This window comes from Pollachius pollachius (assembly GCF_949987615.1).
Source record: "Pollachius pollachius genome assembly, chromosome: 17".
In the NCBI taxonomy this organism is placed as follows: domain Eukaryota; kingdom Metazoa; phylum Chordata; class Actinopteri; order Gadiformes; family Gadidae; genus Pollachius; species Pollachius pollachius.
The window spans coordinates 7482744-7499238 of record NC_136950.1 but is presented as its reverse complement, the minus strand read 5'-3'; the positions used below and the strand labels follow the sequence as shown (position 1 = coordinate 7499238).

General features: G+C 47.5%; 1 protein-coding gene across 3 annotated transcripts; it reads left to right on the top strand.

Annotated features, from left to right (window-relative positions):
• Positions 1 to 550: 550 nt before the first annotated feature.
• On the top strand, positions 551 to 16381 carry LOC307088840 (protein adenylyltransferase SelO-like). Of its 3 annotated transcripts, XM_079754850.1 has the most exons (20): positions 551 to 939; positions 1040 to 1158; positions 1446 to 1574; positions 1753 to 1817; positions 1911 to 1967; positions 2226 to 2324; positions 2543 to 2610; positions 2745 to 2832; positions 2925 to 2994; positions 3317 to 3389; positions 3471 to 3554; positions 3993 to 4122; positions 4542 to 4586; positions 4688 to 4769; positions 5411 to 5503; positions 5677 to 5756; positions 5870 to 5913; positions 7200 to 7279; positions 7506 to 7610; positions 14286 to 16381. In XM_079754850.1, exons 1-20 carry the CDS (start codon positions 720 to 722, stop codon positions 14526 to 14528), a joined length of 1974 nt encoding a protein of 657 aa, XP_079610976.1. In that variant the 5' UTR covers positions 551 to 719; the 3' UTR covers positions 14529 to 16381. The 3 variants fall into 3 exon arrangements, with proteins under 3 accessions (XP_079610976.1, XP_079610977.1, XP_079610978.1); XM_079754851.1 differs by lacking the exon at positions 5411 to 5503; XM_079754852.1 differs by lacking the exons at positions 551 to 939; positions 1040 to 1158; positions 1446 to 1574 and having other exon boundaries at positions 1754 to 1817; positions 2156 to 2324.
• The last annotated feature ends 114 nt before the right edge of the window (positions 16382 to 16495 follow it).

The window sequence follows — 16495 nt, the reverse complement described above, 5'->3', positions numbered from 1 at the left end:
GGCTAACCATCCAAGCTGTCCTGGCTTCACTAAAGCATTATTGTATTTCACAGAGAATTTCCCCCTGTTGAATAACTTTAAACATTTTAATAAAACAAATGTACACCAACCCTTTGTGAGACACAAACAGAACCTTGCTCAACTTAATCTGAATAAATTGCTCTTGCTTGATGCATGTGTCTAAAGTTATTGCGCTATTAAATTTTAAAATCAAAATTATTGATTGCTCTGGATTTCTATTAAATTGAGTATAGACAAATGCTTGTGGAAGTAGGACAACCATTGCTACAATAATATACATGCACTACTTTGGTTCTTTTGCAAAACAATGTGAATATATTTAACAGATATCATTAACAAAATAATTAATCCAACATAAAAATATAAACAATGTGGGCGGAGCCAGATTGTTTTTGTACATGGAGAAACCACTCCCCCAGTTTCATCATGAGCCAATCCACTTACGACAAATGCCGAAAGTCGAATATAAAACTAACTTTACCTAGGTAGTTACATATATATCTATGACATGAGATGGCGAAACACGGAAGTCTACAAAATTGATGGTCTTCGATGTTTATGTTGAAGTAGCCTATATGGTGATAGAAGTTGCAATAGTTTAGATGTAAACTGGCCTCTATTGTTTAAGATAGCATACCCTATTGTTTGACTAGACATACTAACGCCTGGAACGCGTTACTTCTGGATGTCTTGTGCCAATGTGGACCGTATATGTGTGGCTGTGTGCAGTTTATGTGAGAGGACAACATTTTTTGCAAGAAGCTGTGAATCAACCGGGCTATTGCCAAGGTGAACACGAGTGCCACAGTCACGATGACCAAACCAAAATTCATCGGGCTTATTCTCAAACGTCCAATGTCACAAACACCACGAATCACAGCATGGACCTCTTCAAAGTGTCCTGTCGGAAGTTGATAGGTAACAATAATACATCCTTTCTTCATGTGACGCATACACAATGCAGAAAAACAAGTTCAGAGAAACGACACGTATATGCAATGTCCCATTGTCTCTGCAGAATCGTTCCCAATGGACGAGGTGGATGGCGACTACGTCCGCACTGTGAAGAACTGCGTGTTCTCCAGGTCGCTCCCCGCTCCTCTCAGAGCTCCCGTCACATTGGCCGCAGTCTCCAAGGTGCGTCAAAAGGGTTGTTATTGCATAGTAAGTGCATAGTTACCAAACGTATTTCATAGAAATCTGTGATCAATACACAAGGTCCTTCTTGAGAATTTACAATGTGGTGATGTTGATGTAAAATATATTATTCAATTGAGTCTCTATTCAATTGTATTTTGTGGGTATGTAAATTAGTTCAGTGATTGATAGTGTATTCAGAATCCTGTTTATACACAACACAGTCAACGACCTACCTGTACAATTATTCAAATCATCCTGATTTTGTGGTTATTTCTTATGTGCAGAGCGTCATTGAGGATATCTTGGATTTGGACATCAGAGTCACCCAGACAGAGGCCTTCCTGCACTACGTCAGCGGTGCTCAACTCATACCTGGTTCGATTCCCTTGGCACACCGATACGGAGGACACCAGGTTAGACCCATTGGTGAAAAAAACACAAATGAAACATACTGCACTCAAACACATTATTCATCACTTTTCTCAACATGTTTTGTCCGCAACTGGATATTGTATTGAACTATTTAATGTGAACGAGGCCGACGACAACTTGGTTAACAATAAAGTTTCCTGAATGTGAATCTCTCCCTAGTTTGGCTACTGGTCCGGTCAGTTAGGAGATGGGAGAGCTCACCTGCTTGGCCAGTATACCAACAGGTGGGTCCTGCTTCACAAGAAAGAAGCCAACACACAGTTCAATAATAACAGTCATATAATAATAAAAATGATTTAAAATGCATTGTTTTACAGAAAAGGTGAAAGATGGGAACTACAGCTCAAAGGCTCCGGCAGAACGCCATATTCAAGGTAGTGCTGTGTTTCTGGATGGAGAGCCACGTCAATTTATTCACCTTATGAACTTGTCTCATCTTTGGGTTTTCGTTTACATATTTTTAAATATATATAAGATATCTTGTCACGGGGCCCTTTGAGCATGTCCCCTGTCCCACACATTGTTTAAAGGACACATTCGGCCTCTCCCCCACTCTTTACAGAGTAAGAAGTGCCGCTTGGTCAGGGCTTACTGGGCGTGACGTAATCCCTCATGGTTTCACGTCGTCGCAGGGCTGGAGATGGCCGTGCGGTGGTGCGTTCGTCCGTCAGAGAGTTCCTGTGCAGTGAAGCCATGCAGGCGCTGGGCATTGCCACCAGCAGAGCGGCCAGGTAGGAGGACAGCTCTGGATCCATTACTCTGGCTGCTAACTACCGTTGTTTTGTATTCTCGTTACGCACAGAGAATAATCAAATCCATAATATAGTTTATAATGATAATTCTTATACTAAGTCACATGTTATTTGTAAATTTAGACTTCCTTTCATAGCAAGAAAAAGGATTGAGTCGTATGAATGCCATATCTTCTTGTGTTCTTGTGTCTTGGTAGCCTGGTGGTGAGCGAGGAGTCGGTTTGGAGAGATCAGTTCTATGACGGAAACGTGAGGAAAGAGAGAGGTACAGTTCAAGGTCCCAAAAGATTGAATTGTTTACACTTACATGCAGATGCGTAGCTATCTTGAAGCAGAGGTTTGGAAGTTTCTGCGTGTTTGTCCATCGTGCTGAGAGGTGTTTTGTATTGTGGTCTTCAGGAGCTGTAGTCCTCAGACTAGCCAGGTCCTGGTTCCGCATCGGATCCCTGGAGGTCTTGACCCGAGGTGGGGAACTAGATCTGCTCAGGTCAGGATTTCAGCTATCAGTAAGGTGAAAGGTCAACTATGTTCACATGTCAAGGCTTGTAATAACTGCTTATTTTTCTTTGCTTCCCTCAGGAAATTGTTAAATTTCATCATTGAAAATAATTTCCCTGCCATTGCTACAGAGGACCCAGCTAAATATTTGGTGAGAAATAGACTTCAAATACGTTAGGATTAATATAATAATAATTGTATGTACAGTCCTGTAACTATTTGATTGTATGACAAAAATTCTGAAGCACTTCCATATGAAACGGACAAAGAAATATAACCCCCCATATTTACATTTACGTTTAGGGCATTTAGCAGACGCTTTTATCAAAAGCAACTTACAACGGTTCATACACAAATTCACACACTGTCAGCGGATTCCACCATGCCATGTGACAGCCAGCTCGTTGGGAGTAGTTATGGTAAGGTGTCTTGCTTAGCGACAACTCAAACTAAATATATTTCCCTCATCAAAGGTATTTTATTCTACGGTTGTCAGGGAAACAGCTCACCTGATCGCCCAGTGGATGGCTGTCGGCTTTGCACATGGTGAGTGCCTGTACTTCACAAAGTACTTCATCATGAAGTTCTTCATCCCTGACCTCCTGTAACACCCCGTTTGTCCACCAGGGGTCTGCAACACAGACAACTTCAGCCTGCTCTCCATCACCATCGACTACGGACCTTTTGGCTTCATGGAGTCCTACGACCCCAGTAAATACAAACATTCAGCTTTTCCTAGCTGGCTCCAAAATGGTCACCTGTTTACCATGTAGTTCACCATCTCAGACATCTTGTATCGGTTCCCGAATTTCTCATATATTTTTGGTAACTTTTAATCCTTTAAAATGTGATACACTGTGTTGTATCTAGTAGAATAGCTTTACACTAGAAAGGGGAAATTGCCGTGGGTGCTTTAGGTTCTTTGCAAAGATGAGATGAAAGAGAAAGAAACGGTTGTGACTTTTTTATTTTAGTTCCGATAGTTAGTAAAGAATACTTATTATTAATACAATTAATAGTAATCGTTAATAGTGGTTGAATATTTCATGAACTTAAAAAAGTTAAGATCCTAAAAGATCCTAATCTACCTGTTTCCCATTCTGTTCCTTTTGGCCTTCAGCCATATCATAGAATAATTTGTGTCCACAGATTTTGTCCCCAACACCTCAGACAACGAGGGCCGCTACAGCATCGGAGCGCAGGCTGACGTTGGTCTGTTCAACCTGGAGAAGCTTCTAGATTCCCTGCAGCCCGTCCTCACCCCCAGCCAGCAGCAGCGGTACGTACAACACGGTCCTCATGGTGTAACGTAAAGCAGCCCTCTCTTATACCAGTAGATAGACCAGTGTGGCCGTTGGCCTTTGAGTGTGTAACGCCTCGTGCCCACTGCATCCGTCCGTTGACGGATCCCCATTGACTTCGAATGGGGATGGACGCGCAATGCATTGTGGATCCGTCCGTTCCGTTGGATCCGTCGGCGCCGTCAAAAAGTTGAAAAATGTTCAACTTTTTCGGCAGCGACAGATCCATCATCCAATCAGATCGCGTATGCAAATGTAAGCACTGTGACACTACTCGGGCTCTGATGACCCTGGAAAGCTCCCCCATCCGTCAGCCACGCCTTCCGACGTCCTTTGACGGACGGTGCAGTGGGCACGAGGCGTAAGGGTCTAACTAGAGGTCTGTGTTTCCCCCCAGGGCTGCAGCCGTGTTAAAGGGCTACGCTGGACTTTACCAGATGAGGTATGAATACATATTGTGTTGATCGCTTTCTTGTTGGGCTCTTGATATTCCAACTGTAGACGGTGGTTCTTTGTCCTATATATGATGTTATTTGGTTTCAGATTTCACCAGCTCTTCAAGGCCAAGCTGGGGCTACTGGGTGAGGAAGAGGAGGACGGGAATCTTATAGCCTTCCTCCTTAAGGTAAGACTCTACAAGCAAGAAGATTAGAACGTATTGAGCAGACAGAACCAGACCATCGCAGCAGCACCAGAGTGTAGTCTAGGCCAGCGTTTCTAATATAGTGGTATGTGTAGCCCTTGAGGTACTTTGATAAGTTGAATCTGAATAGAAGCTACGTAAAGCACAACCTAAACTGTTTTCATATTTCCGTCCACAAACGGTTTTGTGCCGGTGAAAGGGTTACTTTACTGAAAAAATATCTGAAAGGTGGTACATTAGTAAATATACTATGAGAACCACTGGTATCTAGTCTGTTGAGGTTAAGGGGATTTGTCGTTCATATAAGGAACTGGTTTATACGGGAACAGCAGATGTGTGTGTGTGTGTGTATGTATAACCACCATTGGTTATGTGTAAGTATAATATTAATTATATCATTAGTTGTCTCTCTCCTCTCTAATTGGCTGCTTGTGTGTATATCTGCTCTCTGATTGGCTGTGTGTATATCTGCTCTCTGATTGGCTGTGTGTATATCTGCTCTCTGATTGGCTGTGTGTATATCTGCTCTCTGATTGGCTGTGTGTATATCTGCTCTCTGATTGGCTGTGTGAATATCTACTCTCTGATTGGCTGCTTGTGTGTATCTCCTGGCTGCGAGGTAGATGATGGAGGACACAGGGTCAGACTTCACCATGACCTTCAGACAGCTCAGCGAGGCGTCAGTGCAGCAGCTTCACCGCGGTGGCTTCACTCAGGTCCTCATTCACGTTCTCACGCTTACCTGTTTCTCTCCTAATCTGTCTGTCTGTCTCTCCAGACCTTATTAACATATAACGCAAGTCAAAATGTTGCATTATTTTTGTTAAACTTGCCATATTGCCATTACTGTGTGAGCAGGGATTTTGATGCCTTCTCTCTCTCTCTGTAGGAGACGTGGGCTCTTCATGACCTGTCGTCCCACCAGCTTTTCTCTGATTGGTCGAGGATTTACCTGCTCAGGCTGGCCAGGTGAGCAAGGCAACGTCATGTCTCTTCTCAACAGTGCATCTCTTCCTCCAACGTATTGTTTAGCTGGTCTAGATTGTACTTTCTGTGATTTGACGTTTGGTCTGTCTTTCCAGACAGGGAGGTGATGATGACGAGGATCGACGGCACCGGATGAAGAGTAAGTTCATCAAATCCCCCGATATCTGCCCAACTTAAAGCGGCACTATTTTTCAAGAAACGGCAGTGTTTCCCATACATTGACCAATGTGTGGCGCAGCGCCACAAAATCAACACCGAGCGCCACGAATTGATTCCGCTTCTTTTTTTTTACTTTTTTATTTTTAAGTATAAATATCGTTCTGTCCATTCATCTCCTCATAGCACTCTTTCTCCCTGACATTCTCGTTCACACAAGCATTCGCACACGAACACGCTCACACAGAGGCAAGCGCGCATTCATCCCAGTGGCAGACTACACTTATAAACTGCTGATTCGCCCACTCCTCTCAGCACGCCTATCAAAGGGAAACCCGAAGCAGCGGGATATTTGGCACAGAGAAGACGGTCGGTGACCGGTTTACTATGATATACTGTGCTCAAAAACACCTGCCCACAATTATTGTTAACTCAGAAAAGATAATGTTAGCCCTTATGAACACGTTATTAATATTGAACATCCCGCACCCTAAGTCAGCATAGATAATGTTGGTCACGCAGCAAACGATGCGATTAATATGAAATGCGGTTATAGTAGAGATAGGCTACGTGTTAGACTGGGTACTCCCAGCCCGTTCTGCGGCGATTTGAATTCGCTCTGTAGCAGGGGCCGGAGAGCAATACATTTCTTTCCGTTTCCGATCCGCTTTTACTGGAGCCAATCACCAAGCTGTATTTTCCCCCTGGCGCGCTATTGGCTGGTTTAACACAATGACGACAGGGAAGCGATTGTTGCGATCGAAGTGATCGTTGGTCTGATTGGTTGAAGGACTATTATTATTTTATTTATATTGGAACATTATACTATTGATTTTCTTTTACCAAAAAAGTTAAATACAAGTATCCCCCCCGTTAGGATACCGCATGTACCGCCACCCCCACCCCCCCTAATCTGATTGATCAGGCCAGACCCATCATCCACTGATCATGGATTAACATGAGATACACATTTTTGCGGCTCAATAGTGCTCAATAATTTTGCGTTGTCTAAACATATTGCACACAGAAGACCTAATCAATATGCCAGCCCCACAAAGAAAACATTGCATAACTTCAAGGCTTTTCCTTGTAGAAGCCGAGCTGTTGTATCACTCATTGAAAACCCCCAACTCCCAAATGGAATGTCCCACTGTCACCCGGCAACAGTTTAGGCGTCTCGACTATTAAAGAAAGATGTCTTTCTATCAAAGTTTTGAATCGCCAAGATTCGAGGTCACCCCTTCTAAAGTGCTGTGAATGTATCCACAGGTGTGAACCCCAGGTACGTCCTGAGGAACTGGATGGCTGAGTCGGCCACCAGGAAGGCAGAGACCAACGACTTTTCAGAGGTTTGTAAAACGCTTCAGAAGCTTCTGGACCATACAGTTCTGTCTGTGATCTGAATTCATCAATATTGTTAAACAAATAGGCATGAATGACTACATTAAGATGATACATTCTCATGTTTTCATGTGTTTTTTTGTATCAAGATTAAACCTTCATCTTCATCATTTCAGTTTTTACCATCTTGCATGACATGATTCTATGTAGTGTGTTTCCACTTCTGACCACCAGGTGGTGCTGTTACATGATGTTCTGGGGAACCCCTTCAGTGCGCAAGACGCTGCAGAGGAGACAGGCTATGCAGCGCGGCCTCCGCTGTGGGGGCGGAGGATAAAGGTCAGCTGCTCTTCCTGATTGGAAGAACATCTGTCATTGTTTCAGACACACAGATCTGTGTGTCTGAAACTACGAGTTTTAGGTTCAGAAAATGTCAGCTGACCTCAAACTTCAAGGTCAGAGCCACCTGAGAGCTCAGCATTTCCTCCCTTTTATCTCCTGTTGGACAGAAAGACAGAGAACTTGGATATTTTCATCCGTTACTTCCCCAGGGTAGGCTGAGCATCAGAGGCTCTGTGTCCGAATCTCTCTGCTAGCTAGCATGCTAAGTACCCTAACATGCAACGTAGCATAGCACCCACAGGGAATAAGTGGGTACATTTAAGGAGAACATAAAGCAGTGAATTCTTAATTAATTTGCGAAATGGATCTTTATGTGGACTATATTGATACCATACGTTATATGTTCGATTTGATGAACAACAAAAATAAAACGGTGTAGTGACTACATTATGGGTTTGTGTTCCCCTCTTACTGATCGAGTGGGAGGGAACTGGCTATGAGTCACGGGGGTCTAGGGGGACGGGTTATGCGGTTGCACGAGTTCTTGCCATGCGCTGCGAGTGATTGTTCTGCTCTGTCGTTTTTGGATTAAAACGGTTATTATTACGCTGCCTACGTCCTCCTTTTCCTCCGGCACTACATTGGTGAACCCGACGTTCGTTTTTGTTATTTATTCGTTTACAAAAACCGCACAAGCGAACACTGCAATTCTGCAACATGTCCGCCCGAGGAAGACGTTCACAGCGGCAGACATCACCGTCTCCTGTCAGGGTGACGCAGGTCGTGCGCACTCCCACTCTTAAGCTGCCAGAGTTCTGGGACTCAACGCCTGCTGCATGGTTCACTATAGTAGAGGCACATTTCTACAAAAGCGACGTTACCGACGACGACGACCGGTACAACCATGCTGTGGCTATGTTAGGCAGCTCCACCGCAGCGCGTGTGGTGGGGTTTCTGTCCGCCCCCCCGGCGACAAACAAGTATGAGCGCCTCAAGGCCCTGCTCCTGGAGACATTTGAGCTGTCCACCACAGAGAGGGTGCGCCGCTTGTTTGACATGTCGGACTTGGGAGACGAGAGGCCCTCTGCATGTATGGAGAGGATGCTTAACCTGCTCGGTACAGAAGACCCCATGATCCTCTTCACGGAGCTGTTTATGCGCGCACTGCCAGCTCAGGTCAGGATGGCGCTTGCTAACACCACCATCGTTGGACCCCGCGCCCTGGCCAGGGAGGCAGACCGGTTCGTCTTGGCCATGCCTCAACGGTCCCCGGACCTGCTGGCTCCCGCGGCTGCTCCACCGCCGGACCGTCGCAGGAGAGCGAAGGACGACGCCAGACCCTCGGGCCAGCAGGGTAACGCTGCGGGCCATTGTTTCTACCACGCCACTTTTGGCGCCAAGGCCAAACGATGCCGCTCGCCCTGCTCCTTTGGACCGGCGGGAAACGGCAGGGCCGGCGTTCGGTAGTAGCCCTGAGCGCTGGTGTCACCAACAGGCTGCTCTTCATAAAAGACACCATTTCCGGTCGCAGATTCCTTTGTGACACGGGTGCCCAATGGAGCATCATTCCGTCAGGGGGATCGGAGGTGGCGAAGGGGGAGCACGGTCCGCAGTTGGTGGGTGCGGACGGCACGCCTATCCGTTCCTATGGCACTAGAGCGGTGGATGTTTGCTTCGGTGGACAACGCTTTACCTGGGATTTTGTCGTCGCTGCTGTCACGTTTCCCCTCCTGGGCGCTGATTTTCTGTGCGCCCACAACCTGTTGGTGGACGTGGGGAACAGGCGCCTGGTCAACTCGCAGACTTTCGCTTCCTTCGCCTGTACGCAGGGGGAGGCGATCTACAGCGGGTTGTCCAACACGCTCGCCGACAGCGACCAGTACCTTCGGCTGCTCGCCGAATTCCCTGACCTCACTAAGCCCACCTTCTCCGCTCCCACGGTGAAGCATGGTGTGGAGCACCACATCGAGACCAATGGGCCTCCCCTCCACGCCAGGGCCAGGCGCCTCAACCCGGAGAAGCTGTCCGTCGCCAGGGCGGAGTTCGCGCACATGGAGCAGGTGGGCATTGTTCGACGCTCGAACAGCCCCTGGTGGGCAAACGCTTCTTCTCCAAGGTGGACCTGGTACGGGGGTACCATCAGGTGCCGGTGCACCCAGAGGACGTCCCTAAAACAGCCGTCGTCACCCCCTTCGGTCTCTTCGAGTTTCTGCGGATGCCCTTCGGCCTGAGGAACGCGGCGCAGACCTTCCAACGCCTCATGCACTCGGTGCTCCAGGACCTGCCCTTCCTCTTCGTTTACTTGGATGACATCCTCGTCGCGAGCACCACAGAAGAGGAGCACCTGTCCCACCTCCGGACCCTCTTCACGCGACTCAGCCAACATGGGCTGATTGTCAATCCGGCGAAGTGTGAGTTCGGACGACACACCCTTGACTTTCTCGGGCATCAGGTCTCCGCGGAGGGTGTGACCCCCCTACCCTCGAAGGTAGAAGCTGTTGCAGCCTTCCCACGCCCCTGCACAGCGAGCTCAAGGGGTTCATCGGGATGGTGACTTTCTACTATCGCTTCCTCCGCCACATAGCTCACATCCTGCACCCACTGTACGAGGCCCAGAAGGGCAAGGCTCTGAAACAACTGGTCGACTGGACGGCCGAACGTGTCAAGGCCTTCCAGGACGCCAAGGCGGCCCTGGCCCGCGCGGCCATGTTGGCCCACCCCTCACCCTCTGCGCCCACTGCTCTCACCTCGGACGCATCAGACTTTGCCGTGGGGGCGGTGTACGAGCAGTGGGTTGGGGATGCCTGGCAGCCACTCGCATTCTTCAGCCGCCAGCTGTCTCCCAGAGAGCGCAAGTACAGCACCTTCGACAGGGAGCTCCTCGGGTTGTGGCTCGCGGTCAGACACTTCCGTTTTTTGCTGGAAGGCCGTGAGTTTACGGCCTACGTGGACCACAAGCCGCTCACACACGCCATGTCCAAAACCACGGAGCCTTGGTCCGACCGCCAGCAGCGCCAACTCTCCTACATCTCCGAGTTCACCACAGACATCCAGCACGTGGCTGGGAAGTCCAACGTGGTCGCCGATTGTCTCTCCAGGGCGGTGGTCGGTGCGGTCCAGCTGAACTTGGACTACTTCCGCATGGCTGTGGATCAGGCTGCCGACCCCTCCGTCCAAGCTCTAAAGTCGTCGAACACAGGGCTGCGCCTGGAGGAGGTGCTCTTCAGTAACACAGGGGCCAAGCTCCTGTGCGACGTTTCCATGGGTCAGCCAAGGCCAGTAGTCCCCGCCAACTGGAGACGCCCCGTCTTCGAGGCGGTGCACAGCTTATCTCACCCGGGTAGGAAACCGTCCTCACGGCTGGTGTCAGAGAAGTTCGTCTGGCACGGGCTCAAGAGGGATGTGAGGTCCTGGGTCGACACTTGCACTGCCTGTCAACGCGCCAAGGTGCATCGCCATGTCAAGGCCCCCCTGGAACAGTTCGCGGTGCCCGAGCGGAGGTTCGACCATGTCAACGTGGACCTGGTGGGACCCCTGCCCCCCTCGCACGGCTTCACCTACCTCTTTACCATGGTGGACAGGACGACCCGCTGGCCGGAAGCAGTCCCACTCTCCTCAACGACAGCCCCCGACCTGGCCCGGGCGTTCATCGCGGTGTGGGTCTCCCGCTACGGCACTCCTGCTGACCTCTCCTCTGACCGCGGCCCGCAGTTTACTTCGGGGCTGTGGGCGGCGGTGGCAGAGAATCTGGGGGTCAGGCTCCACCGCACTACCGCCTACCACCCACAGGCTAATGGACTTGTGGAGCGCTTTCATCGCTCCATGAAGGCCGCCCTTCGGGCCAGCCTCACGGACAGCAACTGGCTCGACAAACTGCCGTGGGTCATGCTGGGGCTCAGGACGGCGCCCAAGGAGGACCTCCGGTCATCGTCGGCTGAGCTGGTGTTCGGACAGCCGCAGCGGGTCCCTGGTGACTTCATCCCCAAGCCGACGGAGCCCTGGTCCGCCTCCACTCAGCGCGCCTCCCTGCTGGACGGCGCCAGGGCCTTCGCCCCGGTCCCGACCACGCGGCATGGCGTCCCTGCTTCGCGGGTGCCCCCAGAGCTGCAGTCTGCGGGTTACGTTTTCATCCGCCACGACGGCCACAGGGCTCCACTACGACCTCCCTATGACGGACCCTTCCGTGTCATCGAGGCAGGAGCCAAGAGCTTCATGGTTGATATGGGGGGTACGCCTGCGTGTGTGTCTGTTGATCGCCTCAAACCGGCTCACTTGGACCTTGAACTGCCCCCGGACTTGGCTCTGCCACCGCTCAGGGGCCGCCCCCCCGTCCTACCCCCCCTGCCACGCCGTGGCCGTTCCCCCCTCCAACCCCTACAAGCCCCCACAGCTTGCGGCCCTCGGGTCGACACTGCCCCCCGCCCCGCACAACAAGAGGATGTGATGGACGATGTCACACCTCCTCCCGCACCTCCTGACTTTGCCTACAGTCGTAGGGGCCGGGCCATACGCCCTCCTTGCCGCGGGGATTTTGAATATTGAGGTGAACACTGGGGGGGCTGGTGTAGTGACTACATTATGGGTTCGTGTTCCCCTCTTACTGATCGAGTTGGAGGGAACTGGCTATGAGTCACGGGGGTCTAGGGGGACGGGTTATGCGGTTGCACGAGTTCTAGCCATGCGCTGCGAGTGATTGTTCTGCTCTGTCGTTTTTGGATTAAAACGGTTATTATTACGCTGCCTACGTCCTCCTTTTCCTCCGGCACTACATCGTCACCATCAAATCAGCCTGCAGATATTATTTTACACTTTCCTACACCGTGTGAATGTCTGTTTCTTGTGTCATGATGTGTCGAGTTCACCTCAGGATTTTTGCCACCAGATTTCTGTCCCATATCATGTGTTCATATATCCTGTATCATGTCCTGTGTACATATCAATGTCTGCCAATAAGTAGTCAATTGACCATGGAGACAGTAAGAAATGCCTGATTGCGTCTAAGGAAGAAATTTAAATTAAAAATTATTGATGTCTGAAGGTTTTTCCAAAGCCTAAAATGTTTGTTTTATTTTTTATAATTTATTAAAACGCATGAACAGATCATGTTTTCTGATGAAATCTAACTGGATCCAAGGTTTCATAGAAATATGGAGTACTTCATTATTTCTTTCGTTGCTGATGCAGATACATTCAAATACTTCAACAACAAATATAAAATAGTACCTGTCGCTCATTTCCCCAAATAGATTCTCCCAAGCGTTGGTTTGATCGCTGAAACATGTGCAAGGTGCACAAATTAACTACTCACGTTTGTCATTTAGCATTTGCTTTCATCCAAAGCGGCCTCCAGTGTATTCAGACACAGGTCTTTAAGGTGCAGGTTTGGGTTTGGCATCCTGATCAAGGATGCCTACATGAAGGCTATTGAACTCAGAACGTTTCAAATGGGAGTCTAACCCCCTATACAGATACTGTATTGAATTGGAGACACTGCTCAGACTCTCAGGGGCCAGCAACCAGATGTCTGGGATCCTGGGCGATTTCCAGCCGTCAGGAAGCCATCCTCTACCTCTCTCTGTCTCTCTCTCTGCCTCTCAGTGTCTCTCTGTCTCCCTATCTTTATGTGGGCTAGCTCTCTCTCTCTCTCTCCCTGTGTAGGCTGGCTCTCTCTCTTTATTTCTTTATTTTTGTCGCTTCAGGCGTCCACACGAATCCTAACACGAAACCGCATTGGTCCAGTTTTTTTGAAACCACCCTGGGACCATGGACCTATTAAAGAACATGGTTTATTATCTGTCTAATAACATGGTTATTAAAGACATGGTTTCACAAAAAAATCTGCTCCGTATGGAAGGGGCCTGAAAGACATGTTAGATTCACTTTGGGAGATACACCCGTGGATGAGCATAGATGCGAGGCGGATTCACGAGTGTCACGTTTACTTTAGGTGAATGTTGGAGGTTTACTTTCTGGTGGATGTTGATGGATATTGCGCAGATGGATATTGCACAGATACATCTTACTATGAAACTACTTCATCGATTGTTACTCCCTCTGCATCAGCAATCGGCTAGTTGGCGAACATCAGGGTGAGTAGAAAGAAACATACGTGGAACTTCTGTTTACAGACCCGCCGTGGTTTAATTAGCAGCTTGGAAACATAGATGTGTGATATCGTCGGAGTAATAGTTTATACACTTGATGGTCGGAGTGCTAGCTTGTGGAGGTTAACATGACAGGGGCTATCGGAGGGTTAGCCAGTTTTAAGGCTGCCAGCCATGTATTACGGGCTGGTTTCCTATTCAAAGATAGCCTGTGGAAATGTATGATTACCCCAGCTGCCTTGGCCCTATATAATTCATTACTGCAGCCAGGGGCTATGCAGTATGATCCTCCTGTATACCTGGTTGTTTGCTTTTCCGCAGCCATTTCAGCAAGCCTCAGAGTCTGACTCATTACCTGCTATGGCTGCTAGAGCCACAGAGTAGGAGTAGGTTACCATACCAGTGACATAGCTGATTGTTCAAATCCAACATGGCGGCGCCCCGTAACATAAACAACACTTTCACCGTACAATTTTATCCCTTTTAGCAAGTTCAGCCATTTTTAGTTATTGTACCAATGAGAAGGCAGACAATACATCTGTAATATCAACTCAACTTCAAATTTCAGTTCATCTTTAAAGTCCAAAGGCAAAGGCTGCAGCAGGCTTCACAGGCCCAAACGGAGTTCGTCAACAGAGTGTTCACAGACGGAGCGCCGATCGAGATCACAGACGGAGCGGTCAATGGTGGTATCTGCTGGCCTGCCTTCTTCCAGTCATGCGCTACCGGCAGCCATTCAAAGGGTGGCACCGTCACCATCTTAACAGGGTGCAAACTCTCGCAATGCCGGAAAAAAGGACAATATAAGTGAATTAAGCAAAACATAAAAAACTTAAACCACCCTAACACTATATATTAAGGAACCACATTAACCATTGACTAGTTGCTTATTGGCATGCATATTAGTAGCATATTGGCTCTCTATTAGTCATTATAAGGCACCTATTAAATGTGCAACTGAATGCGAAGCAAACAGGAGCAAGACTTAGAAGAATCCACACTCAACAATCAGTTTAAGACTTCACCCAACTGTAAAGCACTTTTATCTCCACGTTTAAAATGAATAAATACAAATCTTCCCTGTTAATGCCATAACTGACTTACTCACAGTTGAATCATGACCATCTTTTCTTTCAGGAAAACAATGATTTTTTGAGAACTAACCTAGTGAGAGCATTAAGTTTACTTCAACATGCTGGTCACCCCATGGCCTTTCACATGACATCTATTCCTGGCTTTGTTTTTGCAGCTCATTTCCAAAACAAACTTAAAAACTGTTAAGTATGTAATAGATGTGCATATGTAACCAGGGTGAAACAACATGTTTTAGTTATGTTGAAATGTCACCAAATTCTGATTAGTAAGAAGTAAATATGTGTTTAAGCTATGTTCAAGGTCCCTTTTGTAACCTGTTCCAACCCCTATGTCAATGTGTTTTCAATACCTGTACTGTCGCTTTAAGAAAAGTTCGTGTTTTAGTGACGTATATGCAGCGCCAAGCTCAGAATTCGGTTGGCTGTCTGAGTGGAGGTATGTTGATGTATTTGTCGTCACATTTTAAGCATATAAATCGTTTTGTAGATAATGTGAATGTTATATATGAACATGCTACAGCACCGTTATAACAGATAAGGCTTTGCAAATGTAACTTTTGAGAGTTTATTGTATATATGTGCGTCAGAGTATCCGTTTGTTTGTTTGCTAGGCGGGAATGTGGTCCTGGCTATGACGGTTTACATGCGGTGACATGATTTTCTTTGGCTCATCCAGGTATGAATGTTTTATCTGTGTTGTGTATATTATCTATGCTGGTTATGTTTATGTTTGTTGGAGTGCAGTCAAATCGCATTCATTATGCTATCTTGTTTATTTTTATGTTATTATATATTGTGAGAATGCGGTTGGCTATCTGAGTGGAGGCGGGAATGTGGTCCTGGCTATGACGGTTTACATGCGGTGACATGATTTTCTTTGGCTCATCCAGATTCCAATAAATGAGAAACCCTCCATTGTTGTCCAGCCGTCCTTCCACCCTTCCAACGCATTCGCCAGAACACAACGCAGTTCAACACCCGTTACACACAAACCATATATCTGGTACATCACAATTGCATGAATTGTTCACCTTTAGGCGTATCATATAAGATTATGTTAAAGTGGCACTGATATTTGTATGTGATTAACTGAGACAAAATTGAGGCAGTTTATCCAAACGTTTGTGTCATATTCAAACTAATTTGAGAGCTTGTGCTTCTCAAAATGTTCTTATAGCTGAGACACCTGTAAGGAAATGGAGAAGTCAGATGGATCACTGTGAGACTGAACCTTGGTTATTTCTGGGAGGGACCATACATTTAAAGTGATTTGTTAGGAACCATCAGCATGATGTATCCAAGGAACCATCTGTAATCACTAGTGAACACATGAGTGTTCTTCTCTAGAGAAGGGTTTAATCTGAGTTCATCTTTTCATTATCTTTTCAGCAAGCCAAAACCAAACCTTTATTAATGTGTCACCTCCAAGAGTAATTGCATTGATCGGGTTGAGTTTGGACGGAACTAGTCCTGGTATGTGGGTGTTGAAACTCATCCAGCCTAGCACTAGAGAAGCTAACCCATGTGGTGAGAGGAAGGCCAACTAATTTGGAAGGCACTCTTTGGTTGGTTTTTATGTGTTTTCAGCTTTAGTTATGTCTTTGTTTTGTTTACCCTGATGAATGGGGTGGGATGGAGGGAGGAGGGGTGCTCTATGTATTAATGTCTTCTGTTTGAATAATGT